The sequence below is a fragment of the Parus major genome, chromosome 4 (assembly GCF_001522545.3).
Source record: "Parus major isolate Abel chromosome 4, Parus_major1.1, whole genome shotgun sequence".
NCBI classification, from domain to species: Eukaryota; Metazoa; Chordata; class Aves; order Passeriformes; family Paridae; genus Parus; species Parus major.
Window position 1 is genome coordinate 1,473,406 of NC_031771.1, and position 22,988 is coordinate 1,496,393.

Sequence of the window (22,988 nt, forward strand, 5' to 3'; positions counted from 1 at the left end):
TGCCGCACGCTCGGCTCCCGTGCCCGCGGCTCGCCCCGGCAGAGCCGAACAGCCCCTCCCTGCCCTGGACAGCCCCGCGTCCCTGCCGGGCCCTGCCCGCTCCCAGAACCGCACCTGCGGCAGCCCCCAGCGGCGGCGGCCGGGTTGGGTCCCTGAGCATTCCCGGGGAGAAGCGATCCCAGCTCTCCCCGTTCCCGAGCGGCCGCCGCTGGCAGAGAGGCCCGGTTCACGAGACCACACACGAGAGCGGCTCGCGGCCCGAAGCTGAGCCGAACCTAGGAGCGGCTCCGAATTCAGTCGAACCGAGCCGAGCTCGGCCGAACCCGAATACCGGCCGCAAGTTCAGCCGAACGCGGCCGAGGCCCGAAGCAGTTCCGAGTTCAGCCGAACCGAGCCGACTCCGATCGAACTCCCGAGCGGTTCCGAGTTTACCCGAGCCGAGCCGAGTCCGATCGAACCCCCGAGCGGTTCCGAGTTTACCCGAGCCGAGCCGAGTCCGATCGAACCCCCGAGCGGTTCCGAGTTTAACCGAACCCAACCAGCGAGTTCCAGTTCAGGAGAAGCGGCCAACCAGTGCAGGAGGAGAATGAAGTGTGCAGAGATTTATTTTATTTACATCTCTATAATTCGAGCTCTAGCACTGAACACGGCTCAGCCAGACAGAACCGGACATTTGGCTGCTGTGCCCTGACTGGAGCACTTCTCAATTCCCTTTCAAACAAAACACATGGAGGAACACAATCGTTTATTCCAACAGTAAGCACTGAGATGCCTTTCAGGACCCAACAGTGTTTGGCCAGTTCTCACTTGGCAGTTCACGAGGTATTTCATCGGTAAATTCCCTGTCATTGGTAAAGCAGGGCAGCTCCTAAGTGGGAGGGTTTCCAGTTATGTTTTTCTTACAGTAGCTCAAAGCTTAAGCAGTTTCAGCACTCACCGGCCTGAAGCCGGTGGATTTCAGGCATCTTGCATGGATCTTTTATAACTTAAATGAAAATTCTGCCTGCAGTCTTAAATACATAAATACCTTCTGCCGCTTGGCTCTACTGAAAAGCTTTCTGGTAATGTAATACAATATTTCTCGAACAGAGGGATGACCACATCCTTAATTTGCATATTTTCTATCAGCACATTGATTATTGCAACATTTTTCTACGCCAGCCTCTTGGTACCAGGTCACACATCAGCAGGATTTAAAGCCTTGGGCTTTTCAGGGGATTTTTTGCCTAAGTTCCAAGTCAGATCCAGCATCTGCTGTTTGGGTGATGCAGTGTATCTCCTCGGGTGGTTCCTGCCTGCAGCCAGCGCTGCGGGAGTGGGTCAGTGGTGGGAAGAGCCTTTCCCCACCTGGCACTCCCGGAGACTGAAGCAGCCTCAGTCCCAGCCCGCAGGCAGGACTCTGCCCCCTTGAGCAGCCCAGGCTCTCCGAGGGGCCATTCCTGGGTGTTCCCAAGGGGCCAGCCCATCACACCGTAGTCTCTGTTTTTTTAACACTTCGACTTCGAAGGTGTTGCCGTATCAGGCTCTTTTCTCTGAGGTACCTGAAAGGGAGAATGCATTTAAATAACCTCTGCAAAATTTCAATCCAAATTCCAGAGAGCTGGTCAAATGGCAATGAAAACTTTCCCAATGCAGGCAAGATTAGTATTTTCTGAACATTTCCTGGACACTTTGATTCAACATGCCTATCAGCCCAGTATCCAGTCAGAGACCTATGGCTGCTGTAGCCTCTTAGTGCTCTTGAACTCACAGGTATGGGAGTCCCTGTGAGCTGTACTTGTGGGGCCTTTTGAGCTACTGCCAGGGGGATTCCTGTCATTTACCTCGAGTTTTAAAGGGACATCAGGCACTGGTGTGGCTCAAATGCTACAGAACAGAAATAGTACTGCGTGTGTACTGCATTCATCCATGTCAAGGGAATGCACAGCGGCAAGTACAAACTGAGGAACCAGTCAAAGGCTCAGAAAGCAAACAGCAAACAAAATAAAGAGAAGTTCCCCTGAGGGTCCAAATTTTCTGAAGACCCCACTCTGTGTGTAGTCAGTATTAATTCTGGAGTCTTTAAGAGCAACAGGGTAGGGAAAGGATTATGAGCCATCCCACTCCCTTGAGCCTTCCCATCACATGCCTGATGCTGTAGCACGCTGCTACAACCACATCTTATCCTCATGAGCCAGGCCACAATGGCACAGATTGCCCTGGACTCTGTGACACCTCACTTGTGTCTGTTTACCTTGCAACTGTCTGTTGAATCTCCTGTTCCTCCTCTTCATTTATTCTGTGCAGAATCGACTCCAGAAACGGAAGATGGAATGAGATGTACTGAGCAACCTAACAAGGAGAAGACAAGAAAGGCACCGCTAACTACGGGCATGGAGAAAAATTCCATGGACTGTAAGAAGTGAGGATATACGTACATCACTGCTGATCTCTTCCACGTCCCCATCCATGAGAAAGAACTTGGCAATCTTCTCAGAGGGCCCCTGCAGCAGCCTGTGCAGCAAGGGAACATCTCCACTCCTCAGCTGCTTCTTTTCTGTAATTCATAAGCCATGTTATAAAACAGGGAACATCCCACAGGGGCTCTATCTACTGCCTGCAGCCATGAGCCTTTATCCTGACACAGATCCTATGCTGACCCAAGTGCCATGACCAGATACATAACAGGTCCCTAACATTGTGCCATTTAAAGTGCCACTTCTCCCCCAGTTCCCTCCTACTGTCCCAGGTGTTCCCATTAATAAAGATCAAATCTCCCTCTTCCTCAAAAAGTAAGAGTAAACTGCTGTGGAAGTAAACTTTTTCTGCTGAACAATGAGTACTTTGAACTCAGTACATGAAATCGAAAGCTGTCAGCTGAAAGGGCCCACAGCACAATTGTTCAGCCTTTCTTCTCCAGAGGAGACATCTCTGAAGGGTCCCTGAGAAGGCAGAATGTCCCTCCACACACACGGTGCACAAACAAGGACAGAGGCCTGGGATGAGTCCTGTCACTCCAAGGGATACATTCCACACACACAGAATGATTAGACATGAAGTGATCAGGCAGCAGTGGCTGGCTTACCTCCAGATGCATGGATAACATAAAGTGCAAATTCATGGGGGCTGTTTTCTATCTGTGAAACAAAAGAAAATCCATTCAGGCTCACAGATCTTCCCTCTCAGCACATTTTCCCTGCCTGTCTCAGCTCAGAGATTTGGATCAAAGTCTGAGTCAGGGAGCCTGTCTGTGGAAGAGTTAAAAGATACTGGATCTGGGTAAGACACAAAGCTGTGCTGCCGTGTTCACTGTGCCTGTGCCAGCCCCAACCCCTGCATTCCCATGCTGCCCAAATCAGTAACACACTCGAACCCCAGATCTTTCCTGCCTGGTTTCCTTGCAGCCTCCTCAACTGCTTCTCACAGCTTACTTGTCCCATCATGTGCAGGTGTGCTGCCATCAGGGAAAAGCCCTGTGACCTACCCTCTGTGCCTGACAGCCACATTCAGAAAACAGCAGAGCTTCTGAACACTTACTTTGCAATTTATTTCCTACAACTTTACACCCTGTTCTGTAATTCCCTTCTTTATTCCTCCTTGAAGTTGTTTTCCTTCCAAGACACAAGTCTTACTAACCATGTGAAGTAATTCTGCAATAGTGAAGTCTCTAGACAAGTTCAATGGGAAGTTTAAGACCATTAAAGTATAAATTAAACACTAAGCAGCCATGCAAAATCAAGATATTTGAGAAACACGCAGCAGAAAGGGCAAAGCTACTCCTGACCACACACGGCATTGTTGGTGGGAGCTAGCGCCAAAAAAAAATCCTTTTTATAAAATAAAATCAAATCCTTTTATCTCAAACCTTCGGGATTTTCCCCCACGCCTGGCTCTGAGAGAAGGCTCGTGGCAGCCGCTGGCGCTGTCCCGCGGGTGTTTCACTCCAGCCGCAGTTCCGGGGCTGTCCGCGGGAGGGCAGCACCGCCACGGGCAATGCGCAGCCTTTGCCCGCCCTGGGAACGCCGGGGGCGCGGAGCTGCGAGAAGCCGTCCTGCGGTTCTCCCATCGCCGCACGCCACGCACCCAGGGTAACTCCTCTGGCCTCTGAGAGCCATGGAACACCGCTAAAATAAACCCAACCCATGCATTTAAAACTGTCCGTGTGGGGTTTTTGTTCTACACTCCACTCCATGCGCTATCCTCGCCCGGTTAGTCCCCATCTTTCCCGCAGTGCTGGAGTGCACATCGGTTTGAACGTTTCCAGAACACGGCCACACGAGCACTGTGGCTTCCTCCTGCCAGCAGACTTACCTTGAACTTACGAAGGAGCTGCTCTATCACTTGTCTGGTTCTCATCTGGCTGTTGATTCTTATCTTGGTTTCTGACCCAAAAGCCGGAGTGAAAACCGATGTCTGGGAACAAGAACGGTCGCACCATGGTGTGAGCAGAACTGACTGGACAGGGTTCCCTGCCCCTCAGGTGACAAAGCCAAGCCCAAAATTTCCCACCTCGTGGTTGTAGAAGTGGCCATTGATTGAGAACCTGTGAGTTTCTACTTCCATCCTGGTTATGGTGGGGAGCTTGGTCCTCCTGCGCACGGCCGCGGCATCGCTGCTGGTCCGGGGCAGGGTGGCACAGTCCAGCTCCTGCCCCCTCAGCGTGGGACTCTCGTAACATGGATAACCTGGACAGAATAAAACCACACATCACGGGTGGCTGCTCACTGCTCCCTGCCAGCACCCCCAGAGGAAGGAGGCTCTCAGTGAAGGGCTTTATTTACTATTTATTATTTATTTGGAGGGGGGTGGAGCTGGTTAGGAACAGAGCACAGGCATAGGATGAAGAATAGAACTGATTGCAGTTGTTGTGCTTTGCTCTTTTGTTCCCTTGGGAATGATTTCTTGGATAAAGGCAGTGCTCATTGCCACTGGCTGTTCAGCAAGTCACCTGCACAGCACTGCTGCCCCTGAGCAGCCCTGGGTGCTGGTGGGTGTTTCCCCAGCTTGCAGTACACATTACACAGAGCAAAGAGATTTCCCTTCGCCAGTAGGGAAGGCCTGATGTGTGAGATCCCTTTTGCACTGTCACAGAACACAGAACTTTTTGATCCCATGAGACCACCAACACTAACTTTGCTCCAGGTCTGGCTGTTCCTCTGTAGACTTCAGTGTATCCCCACTAATGTGATGGAGGTCATCAAATTCTCCCCAGCGAGTCATTCCCCTGAAAGACCAAACACGGAGTTATCATCGACTGCTCCTCATTAACTCCGTGATTTCAGTTTATCCTGTGGCCAGGGTTCCTGCCATACATTCCTCTCCCTGCTCTACTTACTGACTTCAGCATGGTAATTGCAGTTTAAGTCATAATAAAATCAGGTATTAAAATATGGGATCCCAGATGTTGCACATCCAATTTAGAACCTGTTGAACATCAACCAGGACGTAACTCACTGTAATTCCTGATCTGTTTTACAGCAACACCCTGGATTAGTCACACCCAGACTACCAGGCAGGCACACAAAACAGATACATTGTTGTTTAACAGTTACAGAACACAGGTCCACTTACACACAGCCCCTTGTGCTCCCCAAACCAGCTGGGTATGAGATAGCACGGAATAACAGCTGAACTGAAGATCCATCCAGCCTTTTGGAAAAACTATATTCATGTTAATATTTCCATAAACCATAACATTTCCATAAAATTCCATAATATTCCAAAAAAATATTTCCATAAAATATTGCCCAAACTCTTCAGCATCAGGTATTCAGACAGTTACTGCTCTGACTGAGAATAAACCAATTTGTAGCACAAGATTAAAAGTGAATTTCACGTGAATGTATATATATATATTCCCAACAACATTCAGCTACCCCCAATTTACATGCCAAACAAGATCTTGGTTGTATTCCACACATTTACCAAGTTCATTTAAGATCAGACAGCCCAGCTGCTCTGCATACCTTAGAGCATGTCAGGGCAGCCCCACGATTCTGGGATCATGAGTTAATGTTTACTCTAGGATACCGATTTCCACCAGTCAGGAGTTTTTTAAGGGTGCCACGTTCACCCTGCAGACCTGGTCAAGGTAAACCGAGAGCCAGATTTGCCTAAAACTCAAGTTCTTTCCTAGTTATTTCTGTCAAAATTCATCCCTGCATTTCAACAGCCAGAGATGGGGAGGAAGACTTTGCTGGAACTCCACAGCTGCAAAGGTGGCAGAATTAAATCCCCAGTTCCAACACGTCCCACATGCAATCTGAGACAATAACTAATCAGAAAAATAAACTCTGCAATACACAATTTATCAGGGAGTCATTCAGGGTTAACACTGCCTCTGTATTACAAGATTCAGATTCAGCTCATCGAATTCACCAACCAAGGCTGGGGGAACAGTGGTCAAAACAAAAATACACTGAGTACCTGTATCAGCTGAGCTCAGCACACTGGGATATAAAATGTCATTGGCAGCAGCTGGAACAGCTGGTCTGTGGGCATCTGAAGGGTTTTTTTACACTGAATTTTGTACAGACAAGGCCACATTCATTCCTTGACTTGAACTTCACATGAGCAGCAATGTTTCCACACCTCACACACCTGGGAATGTAAGCTGGGACAGACAATCCCACAGCATTTACCTAGCAGATCTTGGCTTCATGCTCGAGTGTGTGCCCCAACATGAGGCCTTGCAGGGGCTGCCACTGTCAGGTGCACATGGAAACACGTGGGGTTTGTTTGGTATTTTCATTTACATCAATTTCCCAGTCCTTGTACAGGAATAGCCAGTGCCCATGAAAGAGCAGCCTCGTGCAGCTCCTCAGCCTGAGGGCCAAACGTTACCTTTTAGTAGGGAAAACCCCCACATTCTCTGTTGACTTCAGGGTCACAAAAGCAGGAATCTGCTTCTCATCCTGAATTTTTAATCGGATAGGATGCCGCACTCCCCAGAAGATTGAGAGGATTCCTTCGATGAATGGTGGGCTTCCTTCCCGCTGGAGAGAAACAGTGAAGCAGTTAGTGCTGCACAATAACAGAATAAAAATAATCCACTAATAACAATCTATCTATCTCCCCTCAAAGAAACAGTAATACCATGAAATCACTGAGGCCGACAGCCCTGGAACAGATTACTCTGGGGAAGTGTAACCTCTGTTTTGAGCAATTTCCAAAACAGCCAAAGCTGACCTGATCAGCTGAGGAAATCAGCTCTGGTTTATTATATTGGATGGAACATGTCATGCAACAAAAACACCACAGCAAGCGCTGGAGTCCAGTGCTGTGAGGGGAAGAGAGCACTAATGAGTGGAGTTTCTCACCCCTAAATCCTTACCTGATTATATGTCAGTTGCAGATTCTCTTGATCTGAATAGTAAGAGTTATAATTCTTCAGAAGAGAACTGAGCTGCTCTCTAGAATAAAGATGACAGTGAAAAAAATATTTTTTAACACCTCTGTAAAATGCAGGAGGTACGTGGCAGGGCAACACCCCATCACTGTGCTACCCACTGCATCCTTGAACAGGTTTATTCATGATCCATACATCATTTTCTGAAGAGTAAAGTTTTGTCAAGTTCCTGGTTGCTCATAAGTTGCTTCTTTAAAGGCCCAGAAGAAATTACTTAGTCAGTCCCACATGACCCTAATAACATTGCCCCAGAACAGCTTGTACTTTGCACCTCTGTAGCAGTCATGAGGAGGAAGCAAACAGACCAACAGCCCCACACACCAGTGTTGCAGGTTACTTTAACTAGGCTGAACCTGCCTTTCCCTGCATGATGGCTTCCAACTTTTAATACTGCTTCAGAGACTTTTCTTATCTCCAAACACCTACAGGATGTCTCACATTTCTATTGCCCTCTGCTTGAAACAAAACAGCTTTGCACCACATCTTTGCTGAGAGGAGAAAGGAAGGAAAATAAGAGAACCTCTGCCAGCAAGCAAGGAGCTGTGAAGACAACAAGCCAGCTGCAGCTCAGGCTGTGGAGGGCTGAACAATGATAGAATTAATTGAAATGTACTTCAAGGCCATTGAGAATGAAACACTCTTCCCCACACCATTTAAAGGTGACTCAGACTGTAATTCAAGCAAGCAATTCCCACCAGCAGAGGTGGTTAGCCATGGGGAACAACTGCATGGAAGTGTACAAATTCTTCCCTATGGACTAATGATTCCAATGGTTTCGTGTCCTGTCTCGCAGTGATGTGTGCAGGCACCAACTCTGTTATTTCCACGTTTGTGAGAGCTGCTGGAACAGCAAGCCCACAGGTCAAACACACAGCACCTGCAAACTGCACCACACATTCCTCAGGGAGCTGCTGAAGCTCTTCAGAACTCCTGTGCCATCAGAAACACTATTACAACTCCTCCACCAATTTTAAATAAAAAAGTGCCCCAGAGGAACTGAGAGCCCAACACGGGGACAAGCCCCAGGAGCGTGGCCTTCCCCTGAACCCGGCTGCCCACACAGCAGAGAGGAACCAGGGACACCAGGAGGGCAGGTAACATATCCAGGCTGTGCTTGGGGCAGGCAACACGAGGACAAGGGCAGCTCCACTAATCTCAAGGTTCATTGCGTTCCCTGCTAATTCTGTGGATGTAAATTATTTACTTTACATTACTGCAATTCCACACACAAAAATACTTTTAACTAGGATTTTCAACATTTACTTCAACTTACTTCGGTCTTAAATCTTCAGAATACTGGTGGCAAAACCCTTGGGTTGAAATAGCTCATTACAGGTTCCTTGAGTCCTGTGAGCTCTGCATGTGAGGGACTGCATTCAGACCATCCCAGCAGAAGGGAATGCAAATAGGTTTGGATAAGAATCAGGTGCCAGCCCAGTTCTGATCACGCTGGCTACAGGTAAGCAAGATCACACACGCCGTGGCCTCGTACGCAGGCAAGCTCCAGATGCAATTCATGATTAACAGGCAAGTAGGAGATAGGCAGTTCTGTCTGACAGATGTTGGGACAGACCTGCTGATCCTGCTCAAGGGCTGCTTCAAACCCCAGACTCTTGGTACTTCACAGCATTTGGCAATCATTTTATGGACAGCTGTTATTTCACAAGGTTTTCTCCAAGCAGGAAGTTGGGAAGGTGAGCTCCCTGAAGATGGATTGTAAATAAGGACTTGGGTCAATTCTCTGAGGCCCACCTATTACTCTTAGTCCATGTTGACTGCAAAGGCAAGTAAAATCACAGACTAACAGCAATAAGTGGTCTGGTAAGGGCCATCTCTGAAGCAGATTCTGTTTCTCAGAGCAAGCTCCCAAGATTTTCACACAGTTTCTTGCCTTGTCTAGAAAAACTTGCCATTACCTTCCTCAGAAGTCTGCACAAGTAAATCCTTCAGGTTTCAGCCTTGCATTAGTGCAACCAACATTGACAAACCACACAAGCAATTAGAAAAGCCCTGAGGGAGAGATTATCAGCAGCTCACTCTGACTTGTTTGTCCTTGTGCAGTAGAAAGGCAAGGGAAAAAAAACCATTTTCCTTCTTTTTGCCCCAGAAGGAAATACGTGCACCAGCCTAGTTCCAGCAGTAGTCTTATTGTAACACATCTTCCCACTGCCCTAAGCTAGAGACTGATGCCATCTCTGCTGAGTTTGGTGTCTGGAAAATCAGCAGCTGCTGCATTGCAAGCAGCTTTGTGACAACAGCCAAACACAGACATTAATAGAAACCAAAGCCAAGTAACTGGCAGAACAACTCACCCCAAAAACATAACATGCCCTGCAGATTCACCACTTTGTTCAGTAGCAAAAGCAGGACACAAAGGAGCTGCAGGATCAGGTGCCCCAGTGGTAAACCACAACAGAGCCCAGGCTGGATTTTCTCTGGAAACACTAACCCAGGACAGCTCACCTGTGCCCTCTCCTGCCCAAGCCCTACACACAACTGTGAATATTTATGGCAGTTATGCTGGAGATGCAGCAGCTCAGCCAGCCAAATCCTCCCACAAGCTTTGGTCAGCCTTTTGATCCTGCCATTGTGCAATTCCCAAACAGCAAGTTTGCCCCATCAGCAAGATTTGCAGGATAGAATTGGAAGAGAAGTAGTGTAACAGCAGATTCAAGGTACAGATGAGAGATGGCAGTCTGGAAATTGCATTGGAAGCAAGCCTGAGTGCATATGGAATGTCAGTGGTTCTTGAAACACTTATTTCACTTAACAAAGTTTAAACTTATTTCCTAAAACAAAGTTTAAACCATAGCTGTCATGCAGAAAGGTCTCAACTGGGGTGCACATTTCATCACATGAACAGGCAAGGATCTAGGGGAGTAAAGCCCCAGAGACAATGGCTTGCTTGGTACATTTCCAAACGCTTTTGCACGCCAAGTTCACACACCTTAACTACCTCTGACACAAAAGCACTGTGTCCCAAATTAGCAGCAGTATAAAGGAAACAACTCTTGAAGAGAAAGGGAGAGATGCATCTGCTGCCTGTGGGCTCTGGGAAAAGCCCTGCCACCTTCTCTTGAAAAGGGAGAAAACAGCATTGCTCAGGCCACATAGGAAAGTATCAGGATTCAGGAAGAAATCTCTACTGCAGCACAACAAATTCCATTGCAAACCCCATCCCTGGCTGAGTCTACAGGTAGTTTCTTTCCCATGGGAAGACCAAGAGCGATGGAAATGAAGGGAAGCCCTTCCTCCAGCTCCTGTGCTCTTGTCAACAGGGAAAAATCAATCCCATAAGAAAGGGGATGGAGCTAAATTCCAGGTGGCTCAGTGTTTGGGGCAGCAGTAAGAAAAATTCCTCCTGGGACACTGAACTGAGGAAAAGCATCCCACAAATGACAGATTGCACTTCCAAGCATTTTTTACAAGCAGGTGAAAGAGACTCTGACCACAGCAGAGAGCTAGCAGCCCAAAAGTCTTTCTGCACAGACACCCCACAATCTGGGGCTACCAAACCCCAAGCTGCAGAAAAGCAGAGCTCAGCTCTGGAACTTACGGTCAATTCCAACAGATTTCCAAGACAGAGGGTCTTCTTCCCTAACTTGTAGTTTTATTCCAGAATCCTCTAGAAGGGCTGTTCCCCTTAAGGAACAAAAACCCAAACCCAAATACTTAATGCTCTGTTCTCTCAATTCCATGTAAAGGCCAACTCTGTTCTGTAGGATAAACTAAGTGCTAGTGATTTCTGCTGCTACAGGCTCAGCTCTCTACAAGATCCCCTGTCAAAGAATAAATGTGGAATAACTTGAAAGAAAGCACAAAAGTAATTAAATATTCAGGGTTTTAATAATTTACCTGGTTATGAACTTCTCCTCATTGATGAAAATAGAAGGCAGATGCTGTGCCTTCATAGTCACTTTCTTCATTTACTCAGAAGAGAAGAATCTAAGCAAAAGGTAAAAAAAAGTAAAAATGCATTCACGACTGCTACTACAAAAGATAGAACAGTAAGGACAAAGCTTCAGCTGGCCAAGTGAAACAAGCTGGGACACTCAAGCTGAGGGCTCACTACACAATACTTTGACCACTTCATACAAAATTATCTCCCCCTCCTAATAAAAACAGCCATAAGCCATTCCCATCAAGTAAATAACAGCACCTTAAATCCCAAGTACTAGTACAAGTCATCTAGCAGGACTTTCTCAAGCAGTTTCAGGACTGCTTCAACTCCAGGATTAGCTGTTAGCAGTGTGAGACAGCAGCCCATGTACCGGTCAGGATCCATGTGTCCACTATGGATGGAGCATCCACCCAGGGTCACCAAAACACACCGTGACTCAGCAAACCACCTCATCCAGATTCCTAAAACTAGGCAAGGAGTGCTGATGATTAGCAGGGTCCTGCAGCACACCAGGAAAGCAGTGCTCTGTCAGGAGCTCATGGAAAGGAGCAGCACTCCCTTTGTCCTTTGGGTGACATCCATCAAGACAAAAACATACCTGAAAGCCAAACAAGCCCAGGGACTTCTGTACAGACATGAGTTTGTGTGTGAGGAATACACTGCTTGGGTTTTCCCTCTGAAATGACTTCAGTAGCCACACCCTGAAATCTGATTTTATGTGATTTACTTAAGACCTCTAAGGGAAGCAGCTGCCTGTGTCAGTGTAATGTCTGGCCATTTTTACAAGATGCAGAGGAGTTTCTGTACTTTGGCACCTGAATACCTGAACGTGCACTTCAGCTTCCTCCCACCTGTCAGGAAACAACATGTTAAGAGCAGTGCACAGCCAAGTCACCTCTATTAACTGGAGAGCAGTGACACCAGCAAGCTCCAGCACCGCTTCACTGCTTGTGGATGCATTCTTTTCTACAGTATTTGGCCTGAAAATGATTCATCTGAAAGAAAAAGCTGATCTCTGAGCATGGAGAGCAGTGACCTTTACACACACAAAAAAGAGACAAACACTGTGTTTTGCTATGCAGTGGATGGCTCCTAGTAAATTATTTGCCTTAAACATCTTGAACAGATTTTAATCAGCCCGCTGCCATTAAAATGCTGAAAATAAAGAGCTGACTGGAAGAGTGGGTGGTGATGGGGATAATTCTTCACCAATGCCTTTCTCTTTCTCTCCTTCACGGCCCCAATACCCAGGCCAAAGCCCTTCTCTCCTGTGGCTGAGGAGAGGCACAGTTCTCACTATGTTTTCCTCACTTATGTGATCTGCTGCGTTTATCAGCCTCGTACCAAACACTTCCACATCACCAGCTCACTCCAGAGATGATCCTCTTCTCCCTGGACTCCTCCCATGGGCACATTCTGGCTGCACATCTCTTAGAGAGCCTATTTTTAGCCAAGCCCTAAACCTGTGGGTTGCCACCACTCAGTCACTTCCCCAACACCAGTACCTGACACAACAGATGTCAGGATATTTGCACTGGCGCTCCCTAAATCCACAAAGCTGTTAGATTTTCCATCACCTCCTATCTTGCTGCTTTCCATGTCACTTCCCTGTAGTCCTTTTGAGGAAGCAAGCAGAAGTGAAATGTCTCTTCCGTTGCTCCCTTAGATTTGAACTAATGAAACCACGCTAATTTTCCAGCCACTCCAACCATATCTGCCTGTGTCGTTTATTCAAAGCCATCTCCTGACTTACTTGGTACCACACAGGTGTCTTGACCATTATGTTAAACTGATAGGCTACACCTGGAAAGTGGGAATTTTGGCTAGACTAAACTGCTGGCCTGAGACTTAACCAAGTAGAAACCTAATGCTTGGAGGAAGACTGGCTGAAGCCTGAAACACGAAGTGAAGGAGAGAAAGGAAAGCAAGGGGAAAGTCAGGAGGAAATAAAGACTGCAGCAGCTGCAAACTGAGCATCTCTAGAGGAGGACTGCAACTATGGGAGTAGTCTAGGAAAAGCAAAGGGAAAACAGACCGGTGCACATTTCAGAGAGCATCAACACGTCAGGGCACAAGACACATCTCACAAATGTAATGAGCTGTACTCATCTGTAAGATTCATATCTTGCCTGAAAAGTGGGGTTTTCTTCCCAAAGAAAAACTCCAAGTGTCAGTGCAGAGGCAGGTAAGAGGATTTGCTCCCTTTTATTCAGTACAGTGATATTTAAGTCATTTACTTAAGGGGACAGACCAGGGACAGTTGAGCGCAGGAATGACAAAGCAGAAGTTAAGAACAAATGGCTACACAGGTTTTTAGACAGGGATAAAAAAAGGCAGCTGCAGAGGAGGACTGTAAGGAGAGGGACACCCAGGATCCAGAACTGAGCCAAGCAGGAGCAGCAAGGCAGCACCTCAATTTGTGTAACAGCCTGGATGTGCTCTCTGGTGCATCCATCTATTAATACAGGGCCCGCAGAGTGCAGTGTGCTACACAGAGCCTCTGCCAGTGCTGGAGAAACTAAAACCCCAAACCTCAGCAAAGATCCCAAGGTATTTTGACCCAGTGCTTCCCAAAGCTCTTCCAAACCCGCAGGAAGTCAGTATAGGGTGAACCTGTTCCATTTCTTTTGTAGAAATCACAAGTCTCAGCTCTCTGTTAACTCAGCTAGCGACTACACACACATGGAATATTTTGTGCAGCACAAAGCTTTGCACCATAGGCACAACACCATCTCCAACTGGGTCATCTTCTAAACTCACAAGTGGCTGGAATTTAGCAAATTCTGCAATCATGATTGGTTTCTATAAGGATGAATGTAAGGTTTGTTCAGCTAGATAAACTCAGTAGCAGCAGAACAATTTTACTAGTCACATACTCTAGTTATAGGACTTCATGGTCCCTTTGGTTTTTTTGTTCTTTTTGTTTACGTTAGATGTCCCTACCACCAAAGAAAAGGGTGGTAATTAAAGTAAAGCACTTACTCTGAACAACTCTGTTTTCTCCACTAAGAAAAAAAGGGCTTTGTTTTTTTCTTGAGCTTTCAGATTTCTTCACACCTTGTTTTAATAATTAGCTGTTCAGTACAGAGCATTAAGAGCACTCCTTGAGTACAAATCACAGCATAAGCCCTCTGCTCTGGCAGGCTCGGAATGGGATTTGCCAAAACCAGCAGTAAATTGGTTTACGTGGATATGGCCCCTTAACTTTTCCCTTAACTCTGCCAGGCACAAGGCAGGAGACGCACACGCTCCCTCCCCTGAGGCATGGCTAGAGCGGGGCTCGCACTCATCCCTTCCGAACGCTAAGTTACCCCATTTTCGGAGCAGAAGTTCCTTTGTTGGCAGCCGAGCGGCCCGGGCCGCTTTGAGGCGCCGAGAAGAGCGGGCAAGGTCACGGGTGTCGCTTGTGAACGGCAGCCGTGCCGAGCGGAGGGCACCGCGGGCTGCTGGCCACGGGCACGCCGAGGATCAGCCCTCCCTCCCTGCCTGCCCGCTCCCATCTCAGCTCACCCCCACAAACCGCTTCGAGACTTCTGCCAAGCGATTCTGAGCTCGCATTTCTCCTTCCCTGCGGCACCCGAAGAGCCCCAGGGCAGTGTGGCCGGAGATCAGGCGGCTGCGAAGGACCTGGCTTCCCCCGGAGCCGCAGCCTGCACATCAGAACAGCTCCCGCCTCGCCGTGCACTCACCTGGGCGAGCGATCCGAGCAGGAGAAGCACGGGAGGAGTTTCACGCACCTTTCCCCGGGCTGTGAGAGAGGCATGGCAGCCTGGCCCTGGAGGACAGCGACCTCCGCTGCTGCGTGGGACCCACGGAGCCCTTAATTCCTACTTGGCTTAACAAACCGGGAATGCTGGAAGCCCGGGACACTCCCCGCACCTCGGTGCACGTCGGGAATATTTACCTACCACTTTCCGCTCTCCAAGCGCTGACAGGAGCCCGCCCTGAGGGTTCCACCTCCAGGAGGCTCCGGTTAACACTTTAATCGCTAACTTTACAAAGGGAGACAACCTGCCGGTTCCCTGGAATCGTCTGGTGACACACCGTGAAACATCCTGTGCCCAAAGCACTTGTTAAGCTTTAACCTCCTCGCTTTACCAATCCACTGGATAAAGTACGCTTTCCCTCAGATCCATGCCCATCTTCGGTGTTTGGGGGAATAACTGCTACAGTCTGTCACACCCCAGTGTACATATTTAGATTTAGGACATTATGACAAATTGTGACAGCACAGCTTGAACCCTTAACCCCACACAGTTATTTTTGGTGACCTGTATAATACCCTTATGAATATTACTGGGCAAGAGTTGCATCTGTGAGAAGGAAAGCATCACCTCTTACTTTAATTGCTCAGCAGTAAATTGCATAAGCAGATGCTTAAGCTAGAAAAAAAGAACTGAACCAAGACACACCTTCCCAGCTCCTACTGTTTGCTCATCTGTTTCCAGCAAATAATTCATTCACCAGATCAACCCCAAAACAAGAAGTTACTGGGAAACAAAGAAGAGCAAGAAAAACACCAAACATGAATTTGCCTTCACATCCGTATTATTGCACTGATTCACATCAAGTTACTTTTGCTTTATGTAATTTGATGTTAGGGAGAGGCACAACAGACTCAAATACTCAAATATTTGATTCCTGCTCACATCCTATCCTGTGGTATGCTTCTCTCCAGAGACAGACACACTGCCAAACACACACCACAGGAAACCTGGTATTTGGGATTAAAGTTTGTGTTGCAGTTTCTGGCTTTGCACCTTGAAAATATTGACCCAAGGATTTAATTGGTATTTACAACATTGAGGATCACTCAAAACTGGAGGGAAGCAACGTGCAAGGTTCTTTTTGCTCACTTCACAACAGCACAGAAGCTCTGTGCTGGGGCTTGGAGCTTCACTCCGAGCTCAGTCTCTGGAGCTGCTCCATCTCAGCTGGGACAGTTGAGCACAAATCCACACAGCTTCCCAATTGCTGCAAAAGCAGAGCTTTGATATTGCCTGTCCCAGCTTCAGATACCTGAGCACGCTGCCTGATGCTCTGGGATCAGGGAGCTGGAGCAGGGAGCAAAAGCAGCCTGAGCCCTTCAAGCCTTGAACCCAAGATAATATCAAATACCTGTTCCACCCCACTGGACACTCACACCATGAAGCTGCTGGGCACCAGGAGGTACCCAAGGATTTTTATGACTGAAGACCACAGTATTTATTGGCTTACAGCAGCAGAATGTGATGTTACCCCCCACACCCCCCCTCCAAGAATAAATCAGGTTTTCACCCCAAACTTTGCAACTTAAAAAGCAAACAAAGCCTCAAGTTTCTGAGGATAGCTTTTTTTTTTTTAAAGTTTATAACCAAGTTTTGAAAACCCGGTGCTTAAAGTAAGAAATTAATACAATAAAGCAATGAAACCTGTAATTGTAATAAAAATTTACAGTTCCCATTTGCAGTCAGACCAGATGTGTTGGTCCTTACCTTGGCCTGGCCAGCGTGGCCCTGGTTTGTTTCTAGTTTTGTCTCTCACCCTTGAACTCTTCCTACCAACAGACAAGTTTTGACCTCATGTGAGTCACACAAAATTACCTGGTGAGTGCTTGGGAAGGGCTGGTCAGTGCAGGCTGGGAACAGGTATGGGGAGGGGAAACACGTCTTCAGGGCCACAGAGCAGGAACTGCTTTACCATCAACTCCAAGAAGCAGAAGGCTTTGATCCCGTTCACAGAAATTAAACAATCAATGCACAGAGACCATTATTTTTTGTCTTTCATAATCAGCATAGTTTGCATGCCCTGGAAATCTGTGAACAAGTCATAACTTGGTAATACTATTTCACCTCTTGAGTGAAAGGGTAACAATAATTTCTTTAGAACAGGCAGGGAATGTGATGATCCTGGAGTCTTTACATACTGTGTTACACTCCTGCTCCTTGCATTATTAATAAGTAATTTGATGTTAATAAGTAATTGGAAGTTGGAGTCAAGCTACTTCATAACTTGGCCTCAAATCATTAACAAACACACTGCTAAAGATAGGAGAGAACCTCTAACGGGAAAAACAGAGATTCCTGTTCTATTTTTGTAGTAGACAATCACAATAAGCAGGCTGCCATGGCACACACATGCTGCACTTCAGTGGAAGGACTTTGATAAACTCAAAATATTCCTTTGTTTTACACTAAGAAGGAAAATCCCTACTCCTGTTTGCAAACACCTATTTCTAGACAACTCGTTAACTTCAAACACAGAAAATTCTTTCAGGAATTTCTGAGCTAGCTACTCTAATGCAAAAGGACAGCCTCATCAGAAAAGAACTGAAGAACTTAAAAAACAAGTGATCAATTCTTTCATTCTCATTACAGATGCTACTAGAGGATACCAGATGATCATAGGAACAAATGAAGGAATTAAAACCTGAATTTAGGCTGCAGAGGGCCTCACACTCCTTAGCAAGATTGTTTTCTGTCATCACAGCCAAGTACCAACAGCAATACTTGTGTGCCAGGACATGCTCTGGAGCCACAACTGATAAGCACAGAAACCAGAAACTGGGTAAGAGATACTAGCTCAGACAATGAAATATGCAGTGCTCACAGAGGCTTAGGCACTGTCATAGGCCATAATCCCTCACACACACCATTTGGTGGATCTGAGTGCCATGAGTTTTTAAGGAATAGAAAAGCAGAGCTGAAGTTGGCAGCAGCACACGTATTAACAGCTATGGCTTTAAGTATCACATCAAGAATTGGAACTTACCGAGCACTGACCTTTGCCTACATGGAAAGCAGCTTGCAGGTCTCACTGCTGTGATCCTCATGAGTCACTGCTGTGATCCTCATGAGCCACTGCTGGAAGGGCAGGTCTGACCTAAGCATCTGAAACACCTTTAGTCATGCCTCGTGGCTGTCCTTGCTTATCCACACCCATGGAGTCATCCATTTATTATTACAGGACTTCATAGAGTCACACAAGGATTTTTACTGCCTGGAGCTACAAAATATCATAGAGGGCAGAACCAGAGGGGACTGCCCTGTCCCAAAGAGCTACAGTAATACAGATTGTCACTCCCGCTAGAGCTCAGCCAGGAGTAAAATCACTGCCTCATCACACCCAACCACCTTGCACAGCACTTAGAAACTGTGACTTAGTCACACTCACGGTTTTCAGATATGCATTTTTCCTAAGTCCATAAAACATGATTTCTCCATATTTAATTTTTTTTTCTGAAAATTATGCTATATGTCTGGATTAGTCTGTCTTCAAGATACAAACCCCATGGTCTCCCTTACTTCTGTCAGCCACTCTCAAGACCCTCCCACTCCCCACAACAAACATCCACCAGTGCCTTCCTAACAGGATCCCTTTATGCTCAGTCACTCCTCTGAAATGACCACTTGAGGCCATGTGACTGTAGCCCCTGATTCCCTTTTCCCATTTACAATGAGTTTTCTTCAATTTTTTTCTTAAGGCAGGTAAGTCATCACAAGAACTGTCTCCTATTTTCTATTTCTTTAAAAAATGTCTGTCCAGAACTCCCCTCAATTGAACAGTCACTTCTTAGAGTTCTGGGGAAGATTCAGATCTTGATCCTGAACTGAAACTGTTACCAACATTCCTGGAAAGGCAGACTCACCTGATACAGCTAGGACATCCTTGCAAAATGACCTGTCATTTTTTCTGGTACTTTCATTTAGATTATGTATAAATATGCAATTTGAAAAGCGTTACACATCAAAGCGTCTCCTGTACAGACAAGAGGACAGTTTGTCCCTGCAGCAAAACACGCTGAAATAAGTGTCAGTGATCCTTACATTTGTAACAATTAGTGCAATAAAAAAGAGTGATAAACAGCCCTCTCTTGTTTTTGCTCTGAGTGTGCAGCAGGGGATCAGAGGCTGGTGGGCACTGGGGAATGCTGGCAGTGGGAGCATGCCCAAGCAGCCCACGCTCCTGTGCTCAGCCCCTGTGTGCTGCAGGCATTCCTCACATCGTGTGCCCTGGCTCTGCCTTGTGTGCTGCTGAGCACAAATCCCTCCACTGATACCTCAGGCTGCTGGGAAGCTGTGAAACCAGCCACATCTGAGAGCTAAAAATGTTCCTCTATGGGCAAACAGCAGCACTGAAGCATAAGAAAAATTGTTCACAGAGAGAACTATGTACTATCTGTGCATTGGAGATCTTACAGACAGCAGAGCAGATGATCTAGAAGCATCCATGACACTTATTTCTTAATTTGGTCTTGAAAACATGAGCCCAGAGGGTGCTGAGAAGGAGAAAGTGCAAAGCAGAACAGATCAGGCTGACTCACTGAGGCTCTGCCCTGAGCTGGGTGTTGAAGGGACCATTGTGACTCCTCACTAAGAAAGTTCGTGCTCTGACGCAGACACTCCTCAAGACAGCTCAGTCTTCTCACTGGAAATCACCCTGCAGACACTGCAGTTGCCTGCTCTGTGTCGCTCCTGGCCTCCTTAATGCTGCTTTTCCCTTACAGTATCAAATAACCCCTTAGAGATATCAAATATCCCCTTGGAGCACTGTGCTGTTGAGCACATTTTACCAGGAATAAATGAATTTATATACTTACTGCATCACCTTCATATCCTTCTCCCAAGCATCCGATTGTATGGATCACATTTTTCTTCTCATGCAGATATTCAAGGCCCAAATTCTTAGGGTCCTAGAGCTTCTGGTGGCATTTATATGTCCCCTCCAGGGCAGAGGCGGTGGCATTTCAGTGGCATTGGAGGAAACAATGGAGTCTCTAATTTGAAGGGCCAGCCCCTCTTTCATGCTTGGCTCCCACATTTACCAAACTATGCTAGGCTTTATGGGAATTAAGGGGGCCAAACTCTGGTCTGATTGTTGAGGACATCTGAGTGTCTTTCTGGCACAGAAATGCTTTGGAAAAACTAATCCAGATGAGAGGCTGGTGGAACATGGTGGAATATCAAACCACCAGCTGATCTGGACTATGAGCTCTGCCTGTGCCTGTGTAAGGCAATATAAACAAGTCAATATCTGTTTAGGAGATGCTAAAATTCTGGAAAGATTCTTCCCTGTGCAGTTGTTTGGAGGGTGTGTCTTTTAATTTGGAATTTGATCCGAGTGAAGCTGTCATTCTCAGCCCCATGGGCAAAACCTCGAGTCTAGCCAGTACACATGTCCTTACAAGTGAAGAATCTGAATGCATTGGGAATGGGAATGCAGTTTCAGCCTGTGAGATGATGTTGTCCTAGCATTTAAAAAGAACACAGGAAACCACAGGATGCTGGGTGGCAGAGCCCATCTCCAACAAGAGGATGGTCAATCAGCTGAAAAGCTGCAGAGTGTCTTTAGGATTGTTACCTGGAAATTGTGCTAGCCCTGGTCTGTGCAGAGAGCACAGGCTCTAACAGGTGCAGGAATGGACGCAGTTTCAGGCATGAAATGTTGTGCAGAAGTTATTGCAGGAACATGAACTGCACGGAGCAGTAAATGTCAGAGGCAGCTCCCAGGTGAGAGCAGAACCTTCTCGTACTGAAGTACGTACACTGCTCGGGTGGAGAGAACTCGGTGTTCATGACCAGGGCCAGCCACAGGGGCACATTTTGGCTCTGCTGCTGGACTGGCTGTACACGGTGGGGAGCGAGACCCGGGCGCGGGGCCGGGGATGCGGTACCAGATACGGACACGAGGTGGTGCTGCTCACCCGCTCCTGAGCCGTGCCCGTGTTCCCGGGAGAAGGGTGGGTTTTCCGAGCGGGGATAGCTCGGACACGAGGTGGTGCTGCTCACCCGCTCCTGAGCCGTGCCCGTGTTCCCGGGAGAAGGAAGGGTGTTCTGAGCGGGGATAGCTCGGACACGGGGCGGTGCTGCTCACCCGCTCAGGAGCCGTGCCGGTGTTCCCGGGGGGAGAGGTGTCCCGAGCGGAGATACCGCTGTCGTACACCTCCCCGCTCAAGCATACACGGGGGAGAACCTGACTTCCCGACTATCCCACGCTCAGAGGCACTGTTGCTCCATTTCACTGTGCTGTGCTTTAGGCAGTGACCCGCGGAGGAACAGGGAAGGATGGACGCGGGTACAGCTGCCCTGCACACGCTGCGTGGCGCACGGTGGACACCCACATCTGTGGTTCCCTGCCGAGGGACTGCCCCTGTAGGGTCTGAGGCTGCAGGAGTGCGTGGGAAACAGGAACGGAGCCCATCCTCAGGGATAGCGCTCCATCTTCCCGCACAATAAGAGCAGGAAAAGGGCATGAAAGATTCAGTTTTGGTTACAAACTGTGCAATGGTTCAATGACAGGAAAGAGAACTGGTCCTAAACAATACGATACTACAGGCTCCCGCTTGGTTGAAGTTGTTAAAGAAGCACTTGCAAAGAGAAATCCCAATATTCCCAGAACAGCCAAATACTATTAAAGGAAAAAATCTGCACCAAAAAGGCTGAATCCTGGAGAAAACAAGAAATGGACATGGCCAGTGTAGCCTGTTCTGTCCTAGGGGCAAGATGCTCCTTCTGCCTTTGATGTGAACAGGAAAATATCTTTTCTTTTAGCTTGCAGATCTGTAGGTTCCTAGGAGAGTAACAGAATCCCCTCCCATCAAACACTGCAATCACACAAACAGGAATCCTATCATCTGGATATAAAATGTTTGAGATACTGGTATTGGGAGGCATACCAGCATTGGGCCACCTGCAGGAAGTGTAGGAACTGGTTCTTATCCCAGCTGCTGCTCTCCTGTCTGTTAGACACTGTTTGCATTGGCTGTGGAACGGCACCTCATTAAACATTGTAAGTTTCTGACCCGTTATGATTCATCAGGATAACCTGACAATTTCTGGGTTCAGGCTGATGTGTCTGAAACTGACACAGCAAAACGTTACAAGCACAAACCTCAAAACAGACTAACAACACAACCCTGCACTTGTCTTCAAGAGAAAAGGCCCAGTTAGGCAGTCAGCAGCTTGCTATTTCCTGGGTGGTTTGTGTGTGCACGCAGGGACTTGCTGCTGCAGGTTACTTCTAGTGTAACTTCAGAAATTAATCTGTTTCTCATAAAATAAAACATGAGTACCTCTTTGTCATCATTTCTGAAAGCCACGTGGGCATCAGTTTGTTCTATTTCTGTAAAAAGCAATCCTCAAGGACACAATACAAGTCCACGTTTGGACACTGTTGGGGCAGAACCTGAAAATAAATGGGAAAGCTTTTAAATGTGTGATTCAAAGCCTCTACAAGATGCAACCATTTTATTTATCTGCTACTGTATTATACCTTGTTCACTAATAATTACCACACCAAAATGTGTGGTGAAACATTTAATCTAATTGTGTGTCATGTCAGGAAGAGCTACTTCTTCATTGTTTTTTTGCTGTGGTAGTAAAAGCAATTTCCCAGGGAAAAAATGTGCCGTAGCTATTAATAGTAAAGAGCTGCCTCTATGTAATGCCTCTCACTTGAGAACATGAATAAATTTAGTCTAAAACTTCCCCATTAGTGACTGAAGTATTAAAAACCTAAGGAATAGTGAAATCCATTGACAAGGATTTTCCAAATGCTGACATGACTTTGAGTACCTGAGATACAAATACACCTGACTTACAAAAAGAAGAGAAGGTTCACTCTGAAAATCACACCAGCCTTTCAGGAAAACCAAAAGCATTTTCAGACAACAAGTGGACCAGGAACCACACTAGGAAATTTCTGCCACCACTTCCAAAGGAC

The 22,988-nt window shown here is 47.1% G+C and overlaps 1 protein-coding gene across 3 annotated transcripts; it reads right to left on the bottom strand.

The window, feature by feature from the left end:
• Positions 1 to 587: 587 nt before the first annotated feature.
• RASSF6 (Ras association domain family member 6) lies at positions 588 to 15,190 on the bottom strand. 3 transcript variants are annotated; one of them, XM_015625036.2, is made up of 11 exons: positions 15,026 to 15,190; positions 11,243 to 11,332; positions 7,313 to 7,391; positions 6,823 to 6,974; positions 5,112 to 5,203; positions 4,489 to 4,664; positions 4,291 to 4,392; positions 3,065 to 3,116; positions 2,418 to 2,536; positions 2,234 to 2,331; positions 588 to 1,541 (listed from the first exon to the last, which is right to left on the bottom strand). In XM_015625036.2, the coding sequence occupies exons 2-11, from the start codon at positions 11,311 to 11,313 to the stop codon at positions 1,466 to 1,468; spliced, it is 1,017 nt and encodes a 338-aa protein (XP_015480522.1). In that variant the 5' UTR covers positions 11,314 to 11,332; positions 15,026 to 15,190; the 3' UTR covers positions 588 to 1,465. The 3 variants fall into 3 exon arrangements, with proteins under 3 accessions (XP_015480522.1, XP_015480521.1, XP_033369464.1); XM_015625035.3 differs by having other exon boundaries at positions 14,978 to 15,189; XM_033513573.1 differs by lacking the exons at positions 11,243 to 11,332; positions 15,026 to 15,190 and adding an exon at positions 7,523 to 7,546.
• Between the last annotated feature and the right edge of the window lie 7,798 nt (positions 15,191 to 22,988).

Excerpts from the sequence above, each read along its gene's own strand:
- RASSF6 (XM_015625036.2), bottom strand. The coding sequence starts at position 11,313 with ATGAAGAAAGTGACTATGAAGGCACAGCATCTGCCTTCTATTTTCATC. Across the intron at positions 5,204-6,822 it reads GGGGTTTTCCCTACTAAAAG|GGGAATGACTCGCTGGGGAG; the intron begins GTAACGTTTGGC and ends TTGGTCTTTCAG. Across the intron at positions 1,542-2,233 it reads ATTCAACAGACAGTTGCAAG|GTACCTCAGAGAAAAGAGCC; the intron begins GTAAACAGACAC and ends TCTCCCTTTCAG.